At 42.4% G+C, this 18984-nt stretch overlaps 1 protein-coding gene across 1 annotated transcript in view; it reads left to right on the top strand.

Moving 5' to 3' along the window:
• Positions 1-18984, top strand: part of SKIL (SKI like proto-oncogene) — a 34221-nt gene that overhangs the window by 566 nt on the left and 14671 nt on the right. Inside the window, exon 2 of the mRNA XM_023213463.2 lies at positions 1813-3542. Coding sequence (XP_023069231.1) covers positions 2445-3542 — 1098 coding nt within the window. The 5' untranslated portion in view covers positions 1813-2444. The remainder of the gene's footprint in view (positions 1-1812; positions 3543-18984) is intronic.

Here is an 18984-nt window from a genome sequence, read left to right as displayed (position 1 = left end):
GGCACCGAGGCCCCAATAGGGGGTTTGGATTTGCGGATCCCGGGTGGGGTCGGGGCCAGAGGGGGTCCCTAGGCTCGTGTCCCACAGCTGATCACGCTTCGTTGGCCCTAGGCGGTGGGCTCGGGCAGGGCAGGGCACTGCACTTGACGGGAGCCGCGGGGACCCCGGAGACCCGGACGCCCGTCACCGACCCCCTCCCCCACTCCAGCAGTGCTCCGCGGGGATGCCCTGGTCTCGACCTGGTCCGTCAGTCCCCGGCTGCGCGGGGATCCGCTTTCGGCGCCTGAACTGCCCCAGTGCCCTCTTCGTTCTGGCCCGGGGCTGGTGGGGGGAGGTGCAGCATTAGGGGCGCTGAGGTGACACCCGAGAACTTCCCAGGGAGAGGGTGCGCGGGGGGTGCGCGGGGGGGGATTTCCACAGTCCTTCCCGCGGCCCCCGCGGGGGGGCGGTGTTGGGAGGACACTTGGGGTTATCCCAGGCTCGCGGGTGGGGGTGGGGGGACTCCTCCCTTTACTTCCCTCCGCCCCCTTGCACACCCACCCCCAGGTTTCCCGTGTCCCTTGTTCTTCCCCTCTTCGGGTTAGAGATAGGTGGGTGGCTTTGAGTGGGCGGAGGACTTTTAGGGGCTCCCGCATTCTAGGGCATGCCTCTTGCCCTCTTCCTTGGCCTGTGTTGACTGAGGTGTGTTCTCGTGGTGGACAAAAGTCTGTACGATGGTTGGTGGCATTGGTCCTTACTCCTTTGGGTCTGTTTTAAGGTAAATTGCTGAGAGTTTGGAAAGTAAAAATTTCTATTTATTGGATTTCTTTTGGGTTTTCTCTCAAGAAGGAAGTAGAAGAAGAGTCTTTTCTTTTCCCCTCTTCCTCCATTTGCATTCTTTGTGAGGTTTGTCTGCCTTGTGTTTTTTGTCCCGGATTAGTCTTGTTCAAGGATGGAGATTCCCAGGCGTGGAGTCTATAGCTTTTGGCTTCCATTAAGTAAAATCGCTAACCTTTTAAAGAGAGAGTTAATTTTTGTCTACAGTCATTCCAGAAAAATAGTGTACACGGACTAGCTGAATTAATTCACTTGAAATTGTAACTTAGTTACATATGGTAGATATGTTAACTCCTATCTGATTTTTTTGGATGAAACTGTTTTTTTTTTTTTTTTTTTTTTTTAAATAGGAGATGAAGTAATGGATTTTTTTCCTCCCTTAAAATGGCATAACTGAGAAAGCCTCTGGTACTGATTGAGATGATCTGTTCAAGAGTCTTCATATTCTGAACTCGAATGGCTTTTTGTGTTGTATTATTGCTCGCTTTCCCAAACTCCAAATTGCTTTCCTATTTAAATGAATGTTCTTCTAGTAAACTGGTGTTAGATTTAAAGAAATCACTCAAGCTTCACCTTTGCTAAAGTGAACTCAGTTTAAGATTAAGAAACTGGTTTCGGCCGGGTGCGGTGTCTCACACCTGTAATTCCCGCACTTTTGGGAGACCCAGGTGGGAGGATCACCTGTGGTCAGGAGTTCAAGACCAACCTGACCAAAATGGTGAAACCCCGTCTCAACTAAAAATACTAAAAAATTAGGTGGGTGTCGTGGCTTGCGCCTGTAGTCCCAGCTACTCGGGAGGCTGAGACAGGAAAATTGCTTGAACCCAGGAGGCGGAGGTTGCAGTAAGCCGAGATCACTGCATTCCAGCCTGGGTGACAGAGCGGGACTCCGTTAAAAAAAGAAAAAAAAAAACAACTGGTTTTAAACTGTCCCCGTTTGGCCTCTGAAGCAAATTCAAATGTAACTCTTTCCCCACCCCCCTTCTCTTCTTCCAGATTAATTAAAAGAAGAATGAACTATAATCCTTGAAGATAACTGGGCAATTTTTTAAGTCAGAGGCTGTTCTTACTGGTTTGAGGATTTACACACGTCTTCGGTTTTCCAGCACAGACCAGCAGACCATCATTTTTAGAGGAAATACTCCCTCTGCCCTCCTTTTCGGTTTCCTTGGTGGTAAAGATTAAATTTGGTTGCATGATTTTGAGTTGTGTTTGAGTCTAGATTTTATGGCCCAAGGAATGGCATAAACTTTTCATGTGTTTTGCTTAAAACAAACCAAACCATTGCATTGATCCTGGACATCTTTAATTGAGAAATTGGTAACTTTATTTTAATATGTATATCTGAAGAATTCAAGAAAACAAAGGCATTCTCAGAGGTGTGCCTCTTTACTGTTAGAGGCAAAACGAACAATTATATAGGACTTGCAGTGAAATTATACCAGATTATATAAGGAGAACCAAAACTAAGTCGCAAAATTTATTAATTTAAGGGAATCTCTCTTTGAAAAGTTTCTTTGAGAGTAAGTTACCATAAGCATTTGTATACATTCATTTCCTCTTTTTCAAATAAGCAACTAAATAGAAATGCTAATCTCAGATTTAATTATTTAACAGAATAGTGTAGAATGGAAAACCTCCAGACAAATTTCTCCTTGGTTCAGGGCTCAAATAAAAAACTGAATGGGATGGGAGATGATGGCAGCCCCCCAGCGAAAAAAATGGTAACAGACATTCATGCAAATGAAAAAACGATAAACAAGGTGCCAACAGTTAAGAAGGAACACTTGGATGACTATGGAGAAGCACCCGTGGAAACTGATGGAGAGCATGTCAAGCGAACCTGTGCTTCTGTTCCTGAAACTTTACATTTAAATCCCAGTTTGAAACACACCCTGGCACAATTCCATTTAAGTAGTCAGAGCTCGCTGGGTGGACCAGCGGCATTTTCTGCTCGGCATTCCCAAGAAAGCATGTCGCCTACTGTATTTCTGCCTCTTCCATCACCTCAGGTTCTTCCTGGCCCATTGCTCATCCCTTCCGATAGCTCCACAGAACTCACTCAGACTGTATTGGAAGGGGAATCTATTTCTTGTTTTCAAGTTGGAGGAGAAAAGAGACTTTGTTTGCCCCAAGTCTTAAATTCTGTTCTCCGAGAATTTACACTCCAGCAAATAAATACAGTGTGTGATGAATTGTACATATATTGTTCAAGGTGTACTTCAGACCAGCTTCATATCTTAAAGGTACTGGGCATACTTCCATTCAATGCCCCATCCTGTGGGCTGATTACATTAACTGATGCACAAAGATTATGTAATGCTTTATTGCGGCCACGAACTTTTCCTCAAAATGGTAGTGTACTTCCTGCTAAAAACTCATTGGCTCAGTTAAAGGAAACTGGCAGTGCCTTTGAAGTGGAACATGAATGCCTGGGCAAATGTCAGGGTCTGTTTGCACCCCAGTTTTACGTTCAGCCTGATGCTCCATGTATTCAGTGTCTGGAGTGTTGTGGAATGTTTGCACCCCAGACGTTTGTGATGCATTCTCACAGATCACCTGACAAAAGAACTTGCCACTGGGGCTTTGAATCAGCTAAATGGCATTGCTATCTTCATGTGAACCAAAAATACTTAGGAACACCTGAAGAAAAGAAACTGAAGATAATTTTAGAAGAAATGAAGGAGAAGTTTAGCATGAGAAGTGGAAAGAGAAATCAATCCAAGGCAAGTTTTTTATATCAATTTTTAATAATGGTAATGGTTTACTTTGAAATGAAAATTAAATGTTTAGTGTGTAAACTTAACCTGTATGTTGAACATTGCTCATGCAACAACAACAAAATGCCAATTGATATTTTTGTATTGCAATTTTTAGGTCATAAAGTGCTTTCCAGTATGTTTTCTCATTTGACTTTCCAAACAGTGGAAAAGTAAGACTTGTGAGAGAAGTGAGACCATTATTCCATTTTATAGATAAAGCAAATGAAGCTCAGAGAGATGAAATGACTTTCCCAAAATTATGTAGCTAGGGAGTGGAGGAGTTAGGGCTTATTATTATTTTTTTTGTACTTTTAGTAGAGACCAGGTTTCAACATGTTAGCCAGGCTGGTCTTGAACTCCTGACCTCGTGATCCACCCACCTTGGCCTCCCAAAGGGCTGGGATTACAGCCTTGAGCCACCATGTCCCGCCAGGGCTTCTTTTTCTTATCCTCTTTTGCACACATCCTGCCTCTTGACCACTACATCTGTTTTTCTAGGACTCAAGATAATTTGCACTTTGGTGTTATCTCCATTTGCAAATGTACAATGACTAGTCAAAACAATTCCTGTGGGCTCGAAACAGCATTTTTCAGAGATGCACCTATGATTTCTGATGTTTCTATGCTTAGATATTTAGGCTTGCTCAATATTTGAAACGGAAAAGACATGTATCTGAAGAATTTGTGATTTGAGTAAGCAAGTATCCTTTTTTTTAAAGAAAAGGATAACAAAAAAAAAAAAGACAGAATAAGGAAAAGTTTATTTTAAACTAATAAAGTATTAATATAAAAACCTGCTAGGCTCAGTGGCTCACACCTGTAATCCCAACACTTTGGGAGGCTGAGGTAGGTGGAGCACCTGAGGTCAGGAGTTTGAGACCAGCCTAGCCAACGTGGTGAAACCCCGTCTCTACTAAAAATGCAAAAATTAGGCGGGTGTGGTGTCACACACTTACAATCTCAGCTACTCAGGAGGCTGAGGCAGGAGAATCGCTTGAACCCCGGAGGCGGAGGTTGTAGTGAGCCGAGATTGCCCCATTGCGCTCCAGCATAGGCGACAAGCGGGAAACTACATCAAAAAACAAAACAAAACAAACGAACAAAAAAAACAACCTATCAGCAGGTGGGAGCAGTGACTCACAATCCAAGCACTTTGGGAGGCCGAGGCGGGCAGGTCACTCAGATCAGGAGTTTGAGACCAGCCTGGACAACATGGTAAAACCCCATCTCTACTACAAATACAAAAATTAGCCAGGCGTGGTGGTGTGTGCCTGTAGTCCCAGCTACTTGGGAGGCTGAGCCAGGAGAATCTTGAACCTGGGAAGCGAAGGTTGCAGTGAGCTGAGATCACGCCACCACACTCCAGCCCGGGCATCAGAGTAAGACTCTGTTTCAGAAAAAAAAGAAGAAAAACACAAACAACCACCGATCAGCCAAGGTATCATAATTTTATTTTTCCTGCTGCATTATCTAGTAGGCTAAACTATTATCTTCATTCTGAGGTTTTGAATGCCTAGGTCCTAGGTAATGGACAAGATTTGGATTATTAAATATTCACTTTGTTGGTTGGGTTGTTTTATATTTTTTCTATTTGACTAAAATTGATATATAATAACAATTCCTAACACTAAGTGTTTAAAATGTGGCAAGCGTTGTTCTTGAGCAGTTTTACATGTGTAATTTTATTTAATTCTTAACAAGAGGCTGGCTATGTTTCATTTAGGAACTTTGAATTTTTCCACTATTAGTTTTGATTCCTTGAAATATCTTTGCCCTTTTCTATTCTACAGAAGAAATGAATAAAGCATATTAAATGACTGACTGAAGGTTTATTCACAGCAAAGTTAGAACTTGGACTTAGTCCTTAAGACTTGGGATCCTGTGCTTTATTCTGTTGCCTTTAAAGTTTTGAGGGAAATTTAGTTCACAGTGTAGTTTAAGACATTGGTTTAGCCTAATGAAGATAATAATTTTAGACTCATTTATGGTAGTTTGTTGCTTGCTGCTTCCAGAAGACCAGCACTTTGAAGTTTCTTGCCAGTGTCTGCTAGAAAAGTTTATATTCTTCAAGTGCAGTTATTAACTGATTTTTTTTTTTTTTTTTTTTTTTTTTTTGAGACCGAGTTTCACTCTTGTTGCCCAGGCTGGAGTGTAGTGGCACGATCTCAGCTCACCGCAACCTCCGCCTCCTGGGTTCAAGGGATTCTCCTGCCTCAGCCTCCTGAGTTGCTGGGATTACAGGCACCCGCTTTAATTTTTGTTATTTGTAGCAGAGACTGGTTTCGCCATGTTAGCCTGGCGGGTCTCAAACTCCTGACCTCAGGTGATCCACCCGCCTCAGCCTCCCAAAGTGCTGGGATTACAGGTGTGAGCCACCGTGCCCGTCTGTTAACTAATTTTAAATCAGGATTGACTTCAAGCCAGTGCTCAGTGTAGAACTTGCTTACAGCTGGACTTGTCCTGTGCTGAAGTTTGTGCTCAGAGGTTATATTTCAAAATGTGAAATGCCCCTTTTGATATTTGTGATATCTTGCCCCCAAGCTAATTAGGTGCTGTACTCTTTTTTTTTTTTTTTTTTGTAGAGACAAGTCTTGCTCTGTCGCCCAGGCTGGAGTGCAGTGGCGTGATCTCAGCTCACTACAATCTCTGCCTCCTGGGTTCAAGCAGTTCTCCTGCCTCAGTCTCCCGAGTAGCAGGAATACAGGCGCACACCACCACACCCAGCTAATTTCTTTTGTATTTTAGTAGAGAGGGGGGGTTTCACCGTGTTGCCCAGGCTGGCCTCGAACTCCTGAACTCAGGCAATGCGCCCGCCTCTGCCTCCCAAAATGCTAGGATTACAGGCATGAGCCACCATGCCCGACGGTGCTGTACTCTTACACATCTATTGAAGGCCACATTATTTGCCAGATATTGTTGCTCCAGTCTTTTTTTTTTGAAATGGAGTTTTGCTTTTACTTCCCAGGCTGGAGTACAATGTCGCGATCTCGGTTCACTGTGACCTCCACCTCCCAAATTCAAGTGATTCTCCTGCTGCAGCCTCCTGAGTAGTCAGGATTACAGGTGCCCGCCACCGTGCCTAGCTAATTTTTTGAATTTTTAATAGAGATGGGATTTTACCATGGTGGCTAGGCTGCTCTTGAATTCCTAACCTGAGGTGATCCGCCTGCTTCGGCCTCCCAGTTGCTGGGATTACAGGCATGAGCCATGGCATCCGACCCGTTCCGGTCTTTATTACTCTGACCTAAGTGTATTTTGGATAAACTACTTTTCCTAATATTCTTGTTCTGTGTTTATGTGAAAAACATCTGAGAACCATGTTAAAGGTTAAAAAAAAAAAAGATGATGGATGAATTTACTTAACTGAAACAATGTGCTAAGGTTTAGTTAACACTGAAACCATCTTTCTTCTGGGATGTAATCCCTTTTTGTTCCAGAATTCACTAATTTGAATACATTTTTGATTTTAGGAAGGTGTGAGATTTTTTTTCTGATCTTTTTGCTGTGTTACACTTTGCAGTTTTTGAATTAGTGTTTGTGGTTTTTTCTTGTCTTTTTTTTTTTGAGACGGAGTCTGGCTCTGTGGCCCAGGCTGGAGTGCAGTGGCATGAACTCGCTCACTGCAGGCTCCGCCTCCCGGGTTCACGCCATTCTCCTGCCTCAGCCTCCCACGTAGCTGAGACTACAGGCGCCCGCCACCTCGCCCAGCTGATTTTTGTACTTTTAGTAGGGACGGGGCTTTCACTGTGTTATCCAGGGTGGACTCGATCTCCTGACCTCGTGATCCGCCCACCTGGGCCTCCCAAAGTGCTGGGATTACAGGCATGAGCCACTGCGTCCGGCTGTGGTGTATTTTGATATTGCCTGTAATTTCATGTGAATTTGAGAAATTTAAAGGAATTTAAGAAAATTTCAAACATCCAGTACTTTAAGAAAGATTGTTTTTTTTGGTTCATGTTTAATATGTACTTGAGTGGTTGTTTTATTCTGCTTACCACTTCACGTTTTAAAAACGTACTCAGAACATTGTGAAGTACAGTTATTTTTTAGGGCCTGTGACGAAGATGAATGACAGTATTTCCCCCTCTTAGATGGGTCACATGCTCCTGGTTATATAACCAGAATCAGGAGTTGAATACACATCTTCTAACTTGAAGTTTAGTAAGTTTTCACTATTTGCCCTGAAGCACATGTTAGTAGCAGAAAGTGAATTTTGAGAAACATTAACGTTTCTTATCAGTTTACCTTAGTACAGGTTGAGCATCCCAAATCCAAAATCTGAAATGCGCCGGGCGCCGTGGCTCAGGCCTGTAATCCCAGCACTTTGGGAGGCCGAGGCGGGCGGATCATGAGGTCAGGAGATCGAGACCATCCTGGTGAACATGGTGAAACCCCATCTCTACTAAAAATACAAAAAAATTAGCCTGGCGTGGTGGCGGGCGCATGTAGCCCCAGCTACTCGGGAGGCTGAGGCAGGAGAATGGCCTAAACCCGGGAGGCTGAGCTTGCAGTGAGCCGAGATTGCGCCACTGCACTCCAGCCTGGGCGACAGAGCGAGACTCCGTCTCAAAAACAAAACAAAAAAAAAACACAAAATCTGAAATGCTCTAAAGACCAAAACTTTTTGTTTGTTTTTTTTTTTTGAGACGGAGTCTCGATCTGTGGCCCAGGCTGGAGTGCAGTGGCCGGATCTCAGCTCACTGCAAGCTCCGCCTCCCGGGTTTACGCCATTCTCCTGCCTCAGCCGCCTCCCGGGTTTACGCCATTCTCCTGCCTCAGCCCGGATCCGAGTAGCTGGGACTACAGGCGCCGCCACCTTTCCCGGCTAGTTTTTTGTATTTTTTAGTAGAGACGGGGTTTCACCGTGTTAGCCAGGATGGTCTCGATCTCCTGACCTCGTGATCCGCCCGTCTCGGCCTCCCAAAGTGCTGGGACTACAGGCTTGAGCCACCGCGCCTGGCCAAGGCCAAAACTTTTTGAATGCTGACATGGCACTCACAGGAAATGCTCATTGGAGTATTTCAGATTTTGATTTTTGGATTTGGGATGCTCAACTGCCATATTGTGCAGATATTCCAGAATCTGAAAAAAATCAGAAATTCAAAATACTTTTGGTCCCAAGCATTTCTGATAAGGGATATTCAGCCTGTATGATAATTCTCAAACTCTGTTTTAACCTGCATATAAATTTAAATACTAAGATATTTAACTGAGAATGAGGTAGTCCTTGACTGAGAAACAGTTTTTATTTTCTTATATGAGTCATTGAGTTGGTTGCCAAACAAGCCAAACTGACCCAGGGGGAGCTCATTTTAAAAAGTCAGGCTGGGCGCGGTGGCTCAAGCCTACTGTAATCCCAGCACTTTGGGAGGCCGAGACGGGCGGATCACGAGGTCAGGAGATCGAGATCATCCTGGCTAACACGGTGAAACCCCGTCTCTACTAAAAAAATACAAAAAACTAGCCGGGCGAGGTGGCGGGCGCCTGTAGTCCCAGCTACTCGGGAGGCTGAGGCAGGAGAATGGCGTAAACCCGGGAGGCGGAGCTTTCAGTGAGCTGAGATCAGGCCACTGCACTCCAACCTAGGCCACAGAGCGAGACTCCGTCTCAAAAATGAAATAAAATAAAAAGTCAAACTAGACTTTTTTTTTTGAGATGGAGTTTCGCTCTTGTCGCCCAGGCTGGAGTGCAATGGCGCGATCTCGGCTGACTGCAACCTCCACCTCCTGGATTCAAGTGATTCTCCTGCCTCAGCCTCCCAAGTAGCTGCGTTTACAGGCACCTGCCACCATGCCCAGCTAATTTTTTTATTTTTAGTCGAGAAGGGGTTTCAGATCTTGAACTCCTGACCTTAGATGATCCACCTGCCTCGGCCTCCCAAAGTGCTGGGATTACAGGCATGAGCCATTGTGCCTGGCCTTTTTTTTTTTTTTTTTAAAGACTGTGCTAAATATATTAATGTGTTATGTAAAGGACCTGATGTTTAGTGTGAATACTAACATGATTTGACATGCTTGTATAGTTTATATAATCAAAGTATTGCTTTTGGATTAAAAAAAGTCCTGAAACTCAATAGGCAGTTGTTTGAAATGAAACAACTTAATTATTTCACAATTATATGTAATATATTAATAAATTATAATATCTTATAATTAAATTATAAATAATGTGAAATGAGATAACTTAAATATAGCTAATAACTCTTTCTTACTCAAGTCACCATAAGAAATATACTTGATTTTAGGCCAGGCGTGGTGGCTCACGCCTGTAATCCCAGCACTTTGGAGGCTGAGGTGGGCGGATCACCTGAGGTCAGGAGTTCAAGACCAGCCTGGCCAACATGGCGAAACCCTGTCTCTACTGTAAATATAAAAACTAGCAGGGCATGGTGGTACACACCTGTCAGCTACTTGGGAGGCTGAGGCAGGAGAATCGCTTGAACCCAGGAGGTGGAGGTTGCAGTGAGTTGCGTTCACACCACTGCCCTTCAGCCTGAGTGACTGAGTGAAACTCTGTCTCAAAAAGAAAAAATGTGTATATATATATTCACATACACACACATACACACACACACACACACACATACACACACTCAGTCTCCCTAGTAGCTGGGATTACAGGCGCCTGCCACCATGCCCACCTAATTTTTTGTATTTTTAGTAGAGATGGGGATTTCGCTGTGTTGGCCAGGCTGGTCTCAAACACCTGATCTCAGGCAGTCCACCTGCCTCAGCCTCCCGAAGTGCTGGGATTACAGGTGTGAGCCACTGCGTGCAGCTAAAATTTAAACGTTTAACATTTAGACTGGACTACTCTTAGGTAAGTAAAATATTTTAGTTTTTAATATATTTGTGGGGGAAGGAACTCTATAGATTACCTATGATACAAATGGATGACCTAAAGATAGCAACTTAAAATTTTTTTTTCCCTGAAAGCATATTAGCCATTTCAGAGGTTAATTTTGCATTTTCGTTTCGCTTCTCTGTTTCTGTAGAGATCATTGGAGTAATAATAGTACAAAATATTTTTCCCCTTTTGCAAACTTTTAATTATACTTGTGTTATGCAGATTTGTCAGTATACACCTAAATGAGATAAGGAACAGTAGAATGGACGACTACAAAGAGTTGGGTTGGGACAGAATGTGATCCAGTAATCATTGTGGTGGATTTGATAGTGATTTGCTACCCCAGTGATATAGATTACATTTTGCGATTAGCAAAATTTTTGATCAAGTGGGGATAAGGTGAGGGTCAAATGAAGTATTTGTGCTCATATGAGGGACCAGTATGAATACTTTTGTCTAACTTTCTAAAATTAGTAACTGTTCCCACTAGTTTAGAGAGTATTTTTTCTATTTTTTTTGGAACTGAATTCAAAGCCTGGCATGTCAAAGGCACTCAATTAAATTTTTCTTTTTTTAACTGAATAGATTTTTGAAAAATAACAAACACTAAACTATATTTTAGAATATTTGGATTTTCTTTTAAAGATGGCTTAACCTTTAAACCGATACAATTTGCACATAAACTGTTACTATAACTCATCAAACAAGAGAATGAGCATTTTGGAAGTTAAGAGCCTTTATTGCAGAAATGTAGGGTGGTATTTCAAACTGCTATTGAAATATTATGTATTTGAGAAGTCCTCCTTTCCTCAAACATTTTCTTATCTAGAATTATGTTTCTGAGACAAATAAGATAACTGAGTATTGGGTTCAAATGTATCTCATTTATAGTTTTTTTGTACACAGTAATTATACTAGTTGGATATTTGTTAGCTTACTAAAATGAAGTGTGCAAGAAGAAAGTGTGAAACAGTTTTTTTTTTTTTTTCTCTTTTTTTTTTTTTTTTTTGAGACGGAGTCTTGCTCTGTCGCCCGGGCTGGAGTGCAGTGGCCGGATCTCAGCTCACTGCAAGCTCTGCCTCCCGGGTTTACGCCATTCTCCTGCCTCAGCCTCCCAAGTAGCTGGGACTACAGGCGCCAGCCACCTCGCCCGGCTAGCTTTTTGTATTTTTTAGTAGAGACGGGGTTTCACCGTGTTAGCCAGGATGGTCTCGAACTCCTGACCTCGTGATCCGCCCGTCTCGGCCTCCGAAAGTGCTGGGATTACAGGCTTGAGCCACCGCGCCCGGCCGAAACAGTTTTTTTTAATAATAGAAGCATTTTCTGAATTATTTCATTATTTTAGATTTGTGACCCAAAAAGGCACATTGATTGGAGATAGTGCCCATTGCAATTATTTGGTTGATACCACATTGGGGTTTTGAATGATGGAGACCAACACAGACCTGCTTAGATAGGATAAGGGTTTGTTTAGTGCCTTTCTCGGCTTTTATAAAATGACTTTTATAATAACTTCAGAGTAAACAAGTTTTTGGAGCTCATTCTGTTAATAAGAGGATATATATGGACCCTCCCTATCCCTGACTTTTTTTTTTTTTTTTTTAAATCTCTATAGAGTGGCTTTGCAAATAGTGCCCCCTGTGGTTTAGGAAATAGAGTCTATATTTGTTTTTATTATTAAAAAATATAATTTGTTAGCATATGATTTTTAAAAGTTAGAAATTTATCCTTTTTGTTTGAGAAATGGGAAAAAACTTAGAAACTTTAAAGAAGAAAAACAAAAAAGAGCGCCGTGTTTTCACAGTAGGCCTGGATCATCATAGTCAGCCAGTAGTTTTCTCATAGCTGTGCATATGTTATCATTTATGCCACTGGGAAACCAAAGAAGTAATCAAGAATTGGGCTAATTTTTTTTTTTGATACGGAGTTTTGCTCTTGTAGCTCAGGCTAGAGTGCAATGGCGCAATCTTGGCTCACTGCAACCTCTGCCTCCTGGGTTCAAGCAATTCTCATGCCTCAGCCTCCCCAGTAGCTGGAATTACAGGCATGTGCCACCATGGCTGGCTAATTTTTATATTTTTTGTGGAGACGTGGTGTCACCATGTTGGTCAGGCTGATCTCAAACTCCTTATCTTAGGTGATCTGCCTGTCTCCGCCTCCCAAAGTGCTGGGATTACAGGCATGAGCCACTGCACCTGGCGAATTGGGCTAATTTTAATCCCTTTAGAATTCTGGGAGTGGTAAGTGATTGTGGAGCCAGAACTCTGTTCCTAGTAAAGGGGTAGAACTTGTTTGAGAATAGCTTTGGTAATAGCTTGAATCTGTATTTTGTTCACACACAGAATCTTATTCTACTGGGGTTCATGTTACATAAAATAAGGATGTTATTAGACTCTAGAAAGCAAAAGAATATATAAACAGTGCATCTTGTTTTAAGATGTGGTTTGCTTCAATCACTAACTCATTATATGAGGCAGAAAGAGGAATGAATAGGAAAGATATAAAATTATTTTGAGTCCTTTTGATTTCATGACTTCTAGACTTAAGAGTGGATCACAGAACTATATAATGTAAAGGCTAGGTAGAGGCCCCCCCAGAGCAGGAGTTTACCTTGTAGTCTTCGAATCTAGAATGTGGTGGATGCCTAATAAAGGTTTGGATAACAGTGAAGTCTAAGTGGCCCTATAAAGTTACCAGTGATTCTCGAAGAGGGAAACAGGTTTGGTTTTAAAACAAAGCAGCATTTCGTTTTTATTTGTGATACTGAATTTATTTTGACATTTCAAATGACATTAAAAGTACATATTTTGCATTTTTTATGGGAACAAGGAATTAAAAAGCTTACAAAACTTACTAAAAGTTTGGGCAACATAGTTTGACCCTGTCTCTACAGAAGATAAAAACAATTAGCTGGACTTGGTGGGGCATGCCGGTAGTCCCAACTACTTGTGGGGCTGAGATAGGAGTATCGCTTGAGTTGGGGAGGTTGAGACTGCAGTGAGCTGTGATGGCACCACTGCACTCCAAGCTTGGGCAGCAGAGCAAGACTCTGTTTTTTCTAAAAAAAAAACAAAAACAAAAACAAAACCCTTAATACAGATGATTTAAGACTTTTATGCTTTTTATATTCTATGTTAATTTTTTTGTGTGGTTATGAAAGCAATATAGGCCCATTGTAGTAAATACTAAAATAGTACAAAGAAGAAAAAACAATTTCCTCATAATTGTACCTTGCGATAACTGCCTCTGGAATTTATTCACTTGCATATGTAACTGTAACTGTGCGAAAGCATCTCTAGAGTGCATAAGTATTAATAAAGGAGTGGTAGGCCTGGTGCTGTGGCTAATGCCTATAATCCCAGGGCTTTGGGAGGCCAAGGCAGGCAGATGATTTGAGGTCAGGAGTTCGAGACCAGCCTGGCCAACATGGTGAAACCCCATGTCTACTAAAAATTAAAAAAAAAATTAGCTGGGCATGGTGACACATGCCTGTAATTAGAGCTACTTGGGAGGCTGAGGCAGGATAATTGCTTGAACCCAGGAGTCAGAGATTGCAATGAGCAGAGACCGTGCCACTGCACTCTAGCCTGGGCAACAGAGTGAGACTCTTATCTCAAAAAAAGAAAAAGAAAAACAAAAGGAGTAGTTACTGGAATAATACTTTTGTACTAATTTTAAGACAGTTCATTTAGAGCAGTGTTTTTCAAACTGCAATTTGTCATTCATGTAGCCATCTCAAGCAGAGTTCCATAAGGGGAGATTTAAGCACTACAGAAAATGAATTGAGTGCTGGTTTTGTCATTTCTCCCAATGATGGTACTGGTACCATTCTAAATGTACTGGAGAGAAGGTAATTCATTACATACAAAGGATGCCTTGGGGCATTTTAAATTCTCCTGGGAAACTCAACTGAAAACCGCCAGGAGGGTCATGAAATCAATTTAGTGGGTCACCAGCATTAAAAAACAAAAACCTGAAGTAGAATAAAATGGAAAATAGAGGACGTTGCACATAGTAAGATTAATCAATCTCCATTTTGATATTGCTAGTTTACATTATTTGAAGGCCAGAATAATCCAGGACTGTAAATTGTTAAACATATATGCTAAAATGAGATAGAAAAGTAAAGCCTTAGAATTATAGAGATTAAAATGTTTGACAACAAATATTTCAGTGGAAAATAGTGTATGACACTGAGATTTCCATGTAGTTGCAGTATTAAATTATTGGGCATCATAGACCTTCAGTATAAAATGTTACGGGATTAACAAGATTTTTATCAGTGTATTTCTCTTCCTTCAAGTTGTAAAGGGGATGTTATACTACCAACTTTGCATGGCTTTGCTTCCATAATAGACTTAAAATAATAGTTGCAAAAGTGTTATAAGAACTTGAGCCTTTGCATTTTCTGTGAGCATTTTTAAGTATCTCAAATCTAAAATTGGCTTTGTGAGGTAGGTGGTATGATTTTTCAGCCTGTGGAAACAGCAGCCATTGCTGTGACTCCTGACGATCTGTTTTTGATCAGTTTAGTGCAGGTGCTTAGATCATACTGTTCCAGTTTTGCATTAATTTGATCAGTTCTATTGGTTACAGTGAAATGAGGCCTGAGACTAAGCCTTAAAATCTCTAAGTAGCTATTTGCTACCTTGTAACACTGTTCTGTTCCAGTTGCTGAAACACTCATTCACAACATGATGGAAGTATTCAGGAAACCTGATACTGTCCTGAGGGATTCTCTTTTTTTTTTTTTTTTTTTTTCCTGAGATGGAGTCTCACTCTGTCTCCCAGGCTGGAGTGCAGTGGCCGGATCTCAGAGCTCACTGCAAGCTCCGCCTCCCGGGTTTATGCCATTCTCCTGCCTCAACCTCAGCCTCCGGAGTAGCTGGGACTACAGGTGCCCGCCACCTCACCCGGCTAGTTTTTTTTGTATTTTTTAGTAGAGACGGGGTTTCACTGTGTTTGCCAGGATGGTCTCGATCTCCTGACCTCGTGATCCGCCCGTCTCGGCCTCCCAAAGTGCTGGGATTACAGGCATGAACACCGCGCCTGGCCAGCATTGTGTTTTTTTCAAAAAGCTGTTTTCATGAATTGTAAAATGCCTGAAAAAGTTTTGAATCTAAGTGGTATATAGAACATAATTTAGCTATGTCATGTTGACTCAAGACTTTTTTTTTTTTCTTCCTTTTTTCCTTTTTATTTTTTAACGAGACAGGGTCTGGCTCTGTCACGCAGGCTGAAGTGCCATGGTGCAATCTCAGCTCACTGCAAACTCTGTCTCCTGGGCTCAGGTGATTCTCCTGCCTTAGCCTCCCAAGTAGCTGGGACTACAGGCACACACCACCTTCCCTGGCTAATTTTTGTATTATTATTAGAGATGGGGTTTCGCCATGTCGTCCAGGCCAGTCTCACACACCTGAGCTCAAGCAGTCTGCCCACTTTGACCTCCCAAAGTGCTAGGTAATATCACAGATGTGAGCCATTGCTCCTGGCCAACTCAAGAGTCTTAAATATTAATTATTATACTTTGTTGAATTCGGTAGGGGACAATTGAGATATATTAAATTATTTGCCCTGGTCTATGCTAAAGCCTTTACTCAGATTATCTTGCTTTTTGAAGCAGTTTTTGTGTTTGCATCTTGTAATTTTCTTCTCTCCTTAGGCTGTTAACTGTCACTTAGCATCTATCATTTAGTATTTCTGTTGCCGGAAGTCAGTTCCCTTTCTAATTTACTGTTATAACTAAGCTGTAGGCTGAGAAACTAGCTAAATAAGTGATTGGTTTATTTTATAAATAGGCAGTTGAATTTGCCCAGATTCTGAATATTAGTTCAAAATGTGAGGTTTTGTTTTTTCTTTTTTTTTTTTTTTGTTGAGATAGAGTTGCACTTTGTTGCCCAGGCTGGAGTGCAGTGGTGTGATCTCAGCTCATTGTAACCTCTGCTTCCCAGTTCAGTTGATTCTCCTGTCCTCCCAAAGTGCTAGGATTATAGGCATGAGCCACTGTGCCTGGACTTTTTTTTTTAAATTCCACATTTACATGTAGTGTAGAGATCCTCACTGAATATTCAACTCTTAAATCCTTTAAAAATATTAGTTTTTTCCCTATAATTCTGAGATCTTGTTAGTCTTTCAAATTCATTGCTCAATAATTCTTTTTTTTTTTTTTTTGAGACGGAGTCTTGCTCTGTCACCCAGGCTGGAGTGCAGTGGCGTGATCTCGGCTCACTGCAAGCTCTGCCTTCTGGGTTCATGCCATTCTCCTGCCTCAGCCTCTGGAGTAGCTGGGACTACAGGCGCCCGCCACCACGCCCAGCTAATTTTTTGTATTTTTTTTTTTTTTTAGTAGACATGGGGTTTCACCGTGTTAGCCAGGATGGTCTCTATCTCCTGACCTCCTGATCTGCCCACCTCAGCCTCCCAAAGTGCTGGGATTACAGGCATGAGCCACCGCACCTGGCCTGCTCAATAATTCTTAACAAAAATAAAGATCTTCCACATACATATTTTTGTCTTTTTTTTTTTTTTTTTGAGACAGAGCCTTGCTCTGTCACCCAAGCTGGAGTGCAATGGCACCGTCTTGGCTCACTGCAACCTCCACCTCCCGGGTTCAAGCGATTCTCCTGTCTCAGCCTCCTGAGTAGCTGGAACTACAGGTGCATGCCACCACACCCGGCTAATTTTTGTATATTTAGTAGAGATAGGATTTCACTATATTGGCCAGGCTGGTCTTGAACTCCTGACCTCGTGATCTGCCTGCCTCAGCCTCCTAAAGTTCAAAGTGCTGGGATTACAGGCGTGAGCCACCTTGCCCGGCCTATTTTTGTCTTTTAATTGGCCCTAAATCATCTCCTGACTGATCATATTTTAAGATATATGTTCTAAGAGCTATTTCCTTTCTGTTTTTAACCTGTTGAGGGCAGTGGGTTACTTGTCAGGTCTCTCTCAGGTTTCTTCATTCTCATTGGTTTCCTCCATTAGTAGGATCTCAGTAATCAAACCAGAGTTTGGACAGTTTAGAGTTGATTTTGTTTTAATCATTATTGCTTAACATCCAGAGATCTGTTTCCAGTCCTTTAGTTTCTTGGTTCCAAACTGGAATGTTGGGACATCAGGCAAAACAACTTTCCTACTTTCCTTATTTGTTGGTGTTTAGTGGCTTTCCACTGTGTGTGGTTTTATTCATTACTGAATGAAGTTGTCATTCCCCATACAGAAGGAATTGGGAATTGGACCCTCTTTTTTTTGTTTGTTTGTTTTGAGACAGAGTCTTGCTCTGTCACCCAGGCTGGAGTGCAGCGGCGCGAACTCAGCTCACTGCAACCTCTGCTTCCTGGATTCAAGTGATTCTCCTGTCTCAGCCACTCAAGTAGCTGGGATTACAGGCACTTGCCACCATGTCCGGCTAATTTTTGTAGAAACGGCATTTCTCCATGTTGTCCAGGCTGGTCTTGAACTCCTGACTTTAGGTGATCCTCCCCCATCAGCCTCCCAAAGTGCTGGGTTACAGAGGTGAGCTGCCGCACCCGGCCAGAATTGGAGCCCCCTTTTTTTCTGTCTTGAGATGGGGTCTGGCTCTGTTGCCCAGGCTGGAGTGCGGTGGTGCAATCTTGGCTCACTGCAACCTCCGCCTCCTGGGTTCAAGTGATTTTCCTGCCTCAGCCTCCCAAATAACTGGGATTACAAGTGTGCGCCACTACATCCAGCTAATTTTTGTATTTTTAGTAGAAACTGGGTTTCGCTATATTGGCCAAGCTGGTCTCGAGCTCCTGACCTCAGGTGATCTACCCTCCCGGGCCTCCCAAAATGCTGGGATTACAGGCATGAGCCACCGTGCCCAGCCATGGAGCCTCTTAAAGGCATAGTTTAGAGAAATACCTGCTCTCATTTTTGTCTTATCCCTTGGTTAACTCATTCCTAATCTCATTCTCCCTCACTTTCCTGGTTTTGTCTGTTAACTTCCTATTTTTGTTGCTCTCCTTAACCATGCCACCTTTCAGCTCTCCTTTTCTTCTTTCCCCTTTCCCTCACCAGTGAGTCTTGCCTCCCTCTTTTAAGTATCCTTTTCCCACAAGAGCAAGGTAATTTCGTATAATAGGAAATATGTGGGAGATGAAGGGAGGACAAAATGTAAATAAAGCAAACCAAAATAAGGGAGAAGTTCGTAACCACAGGTCGTTTATTCTTTTTTTTCCCTTCAATTTCTTTTTTTGTTTTGTTTTGTTTTTTTGAGACAGTTCTTGCTCTGTAGCACAGGCTGGAGTGCAGTGGCATTATCTTGGCTTACTGCAACCTCCATCTCCTGTGTTCAAGTGATTCTCCTGTTTCAGCCTCCTGAGTAGCTGGCATTATAGGCATATGCCACCATGCCTGGCCAATTTTTTGTATTTTTATTTTATTTTATTTATTTTTTGAGATGGGGTCTCACTGTGTCACCCAGGCTGGAGTGCAGCAGTGCAATCTTGGCTCACTGCAGCCTCCGCTTCCTGGGTTCAAGCAGTTTTCCCACCTCAGCCTCCCGAGTAGCTGGGATTACAGGGGCTGCACCACCACGCCCAGT

This window comes from Piliocolobus tephrosceles, chromosome 2 (genome assembly GCF_002776525.5).
Source record: "Piliocolobus tephrosceles isolate RC106 chromosome 2, ASM277652v3, whole genome shotgun sequence".
Taxonomy (NCBI): domain Eukaryota; kingdom Metazoa; phylum Chordata; class Mammalia; order Primates; family Cercopithecidae; genus Piliocolobus; species Piliocolobus tephrosceles.
The sequence above is the reverse complement of the archived record's forward strand: the minus strand, read 5'-3'. Positions and strand labels throughout refer to the sequence as shown.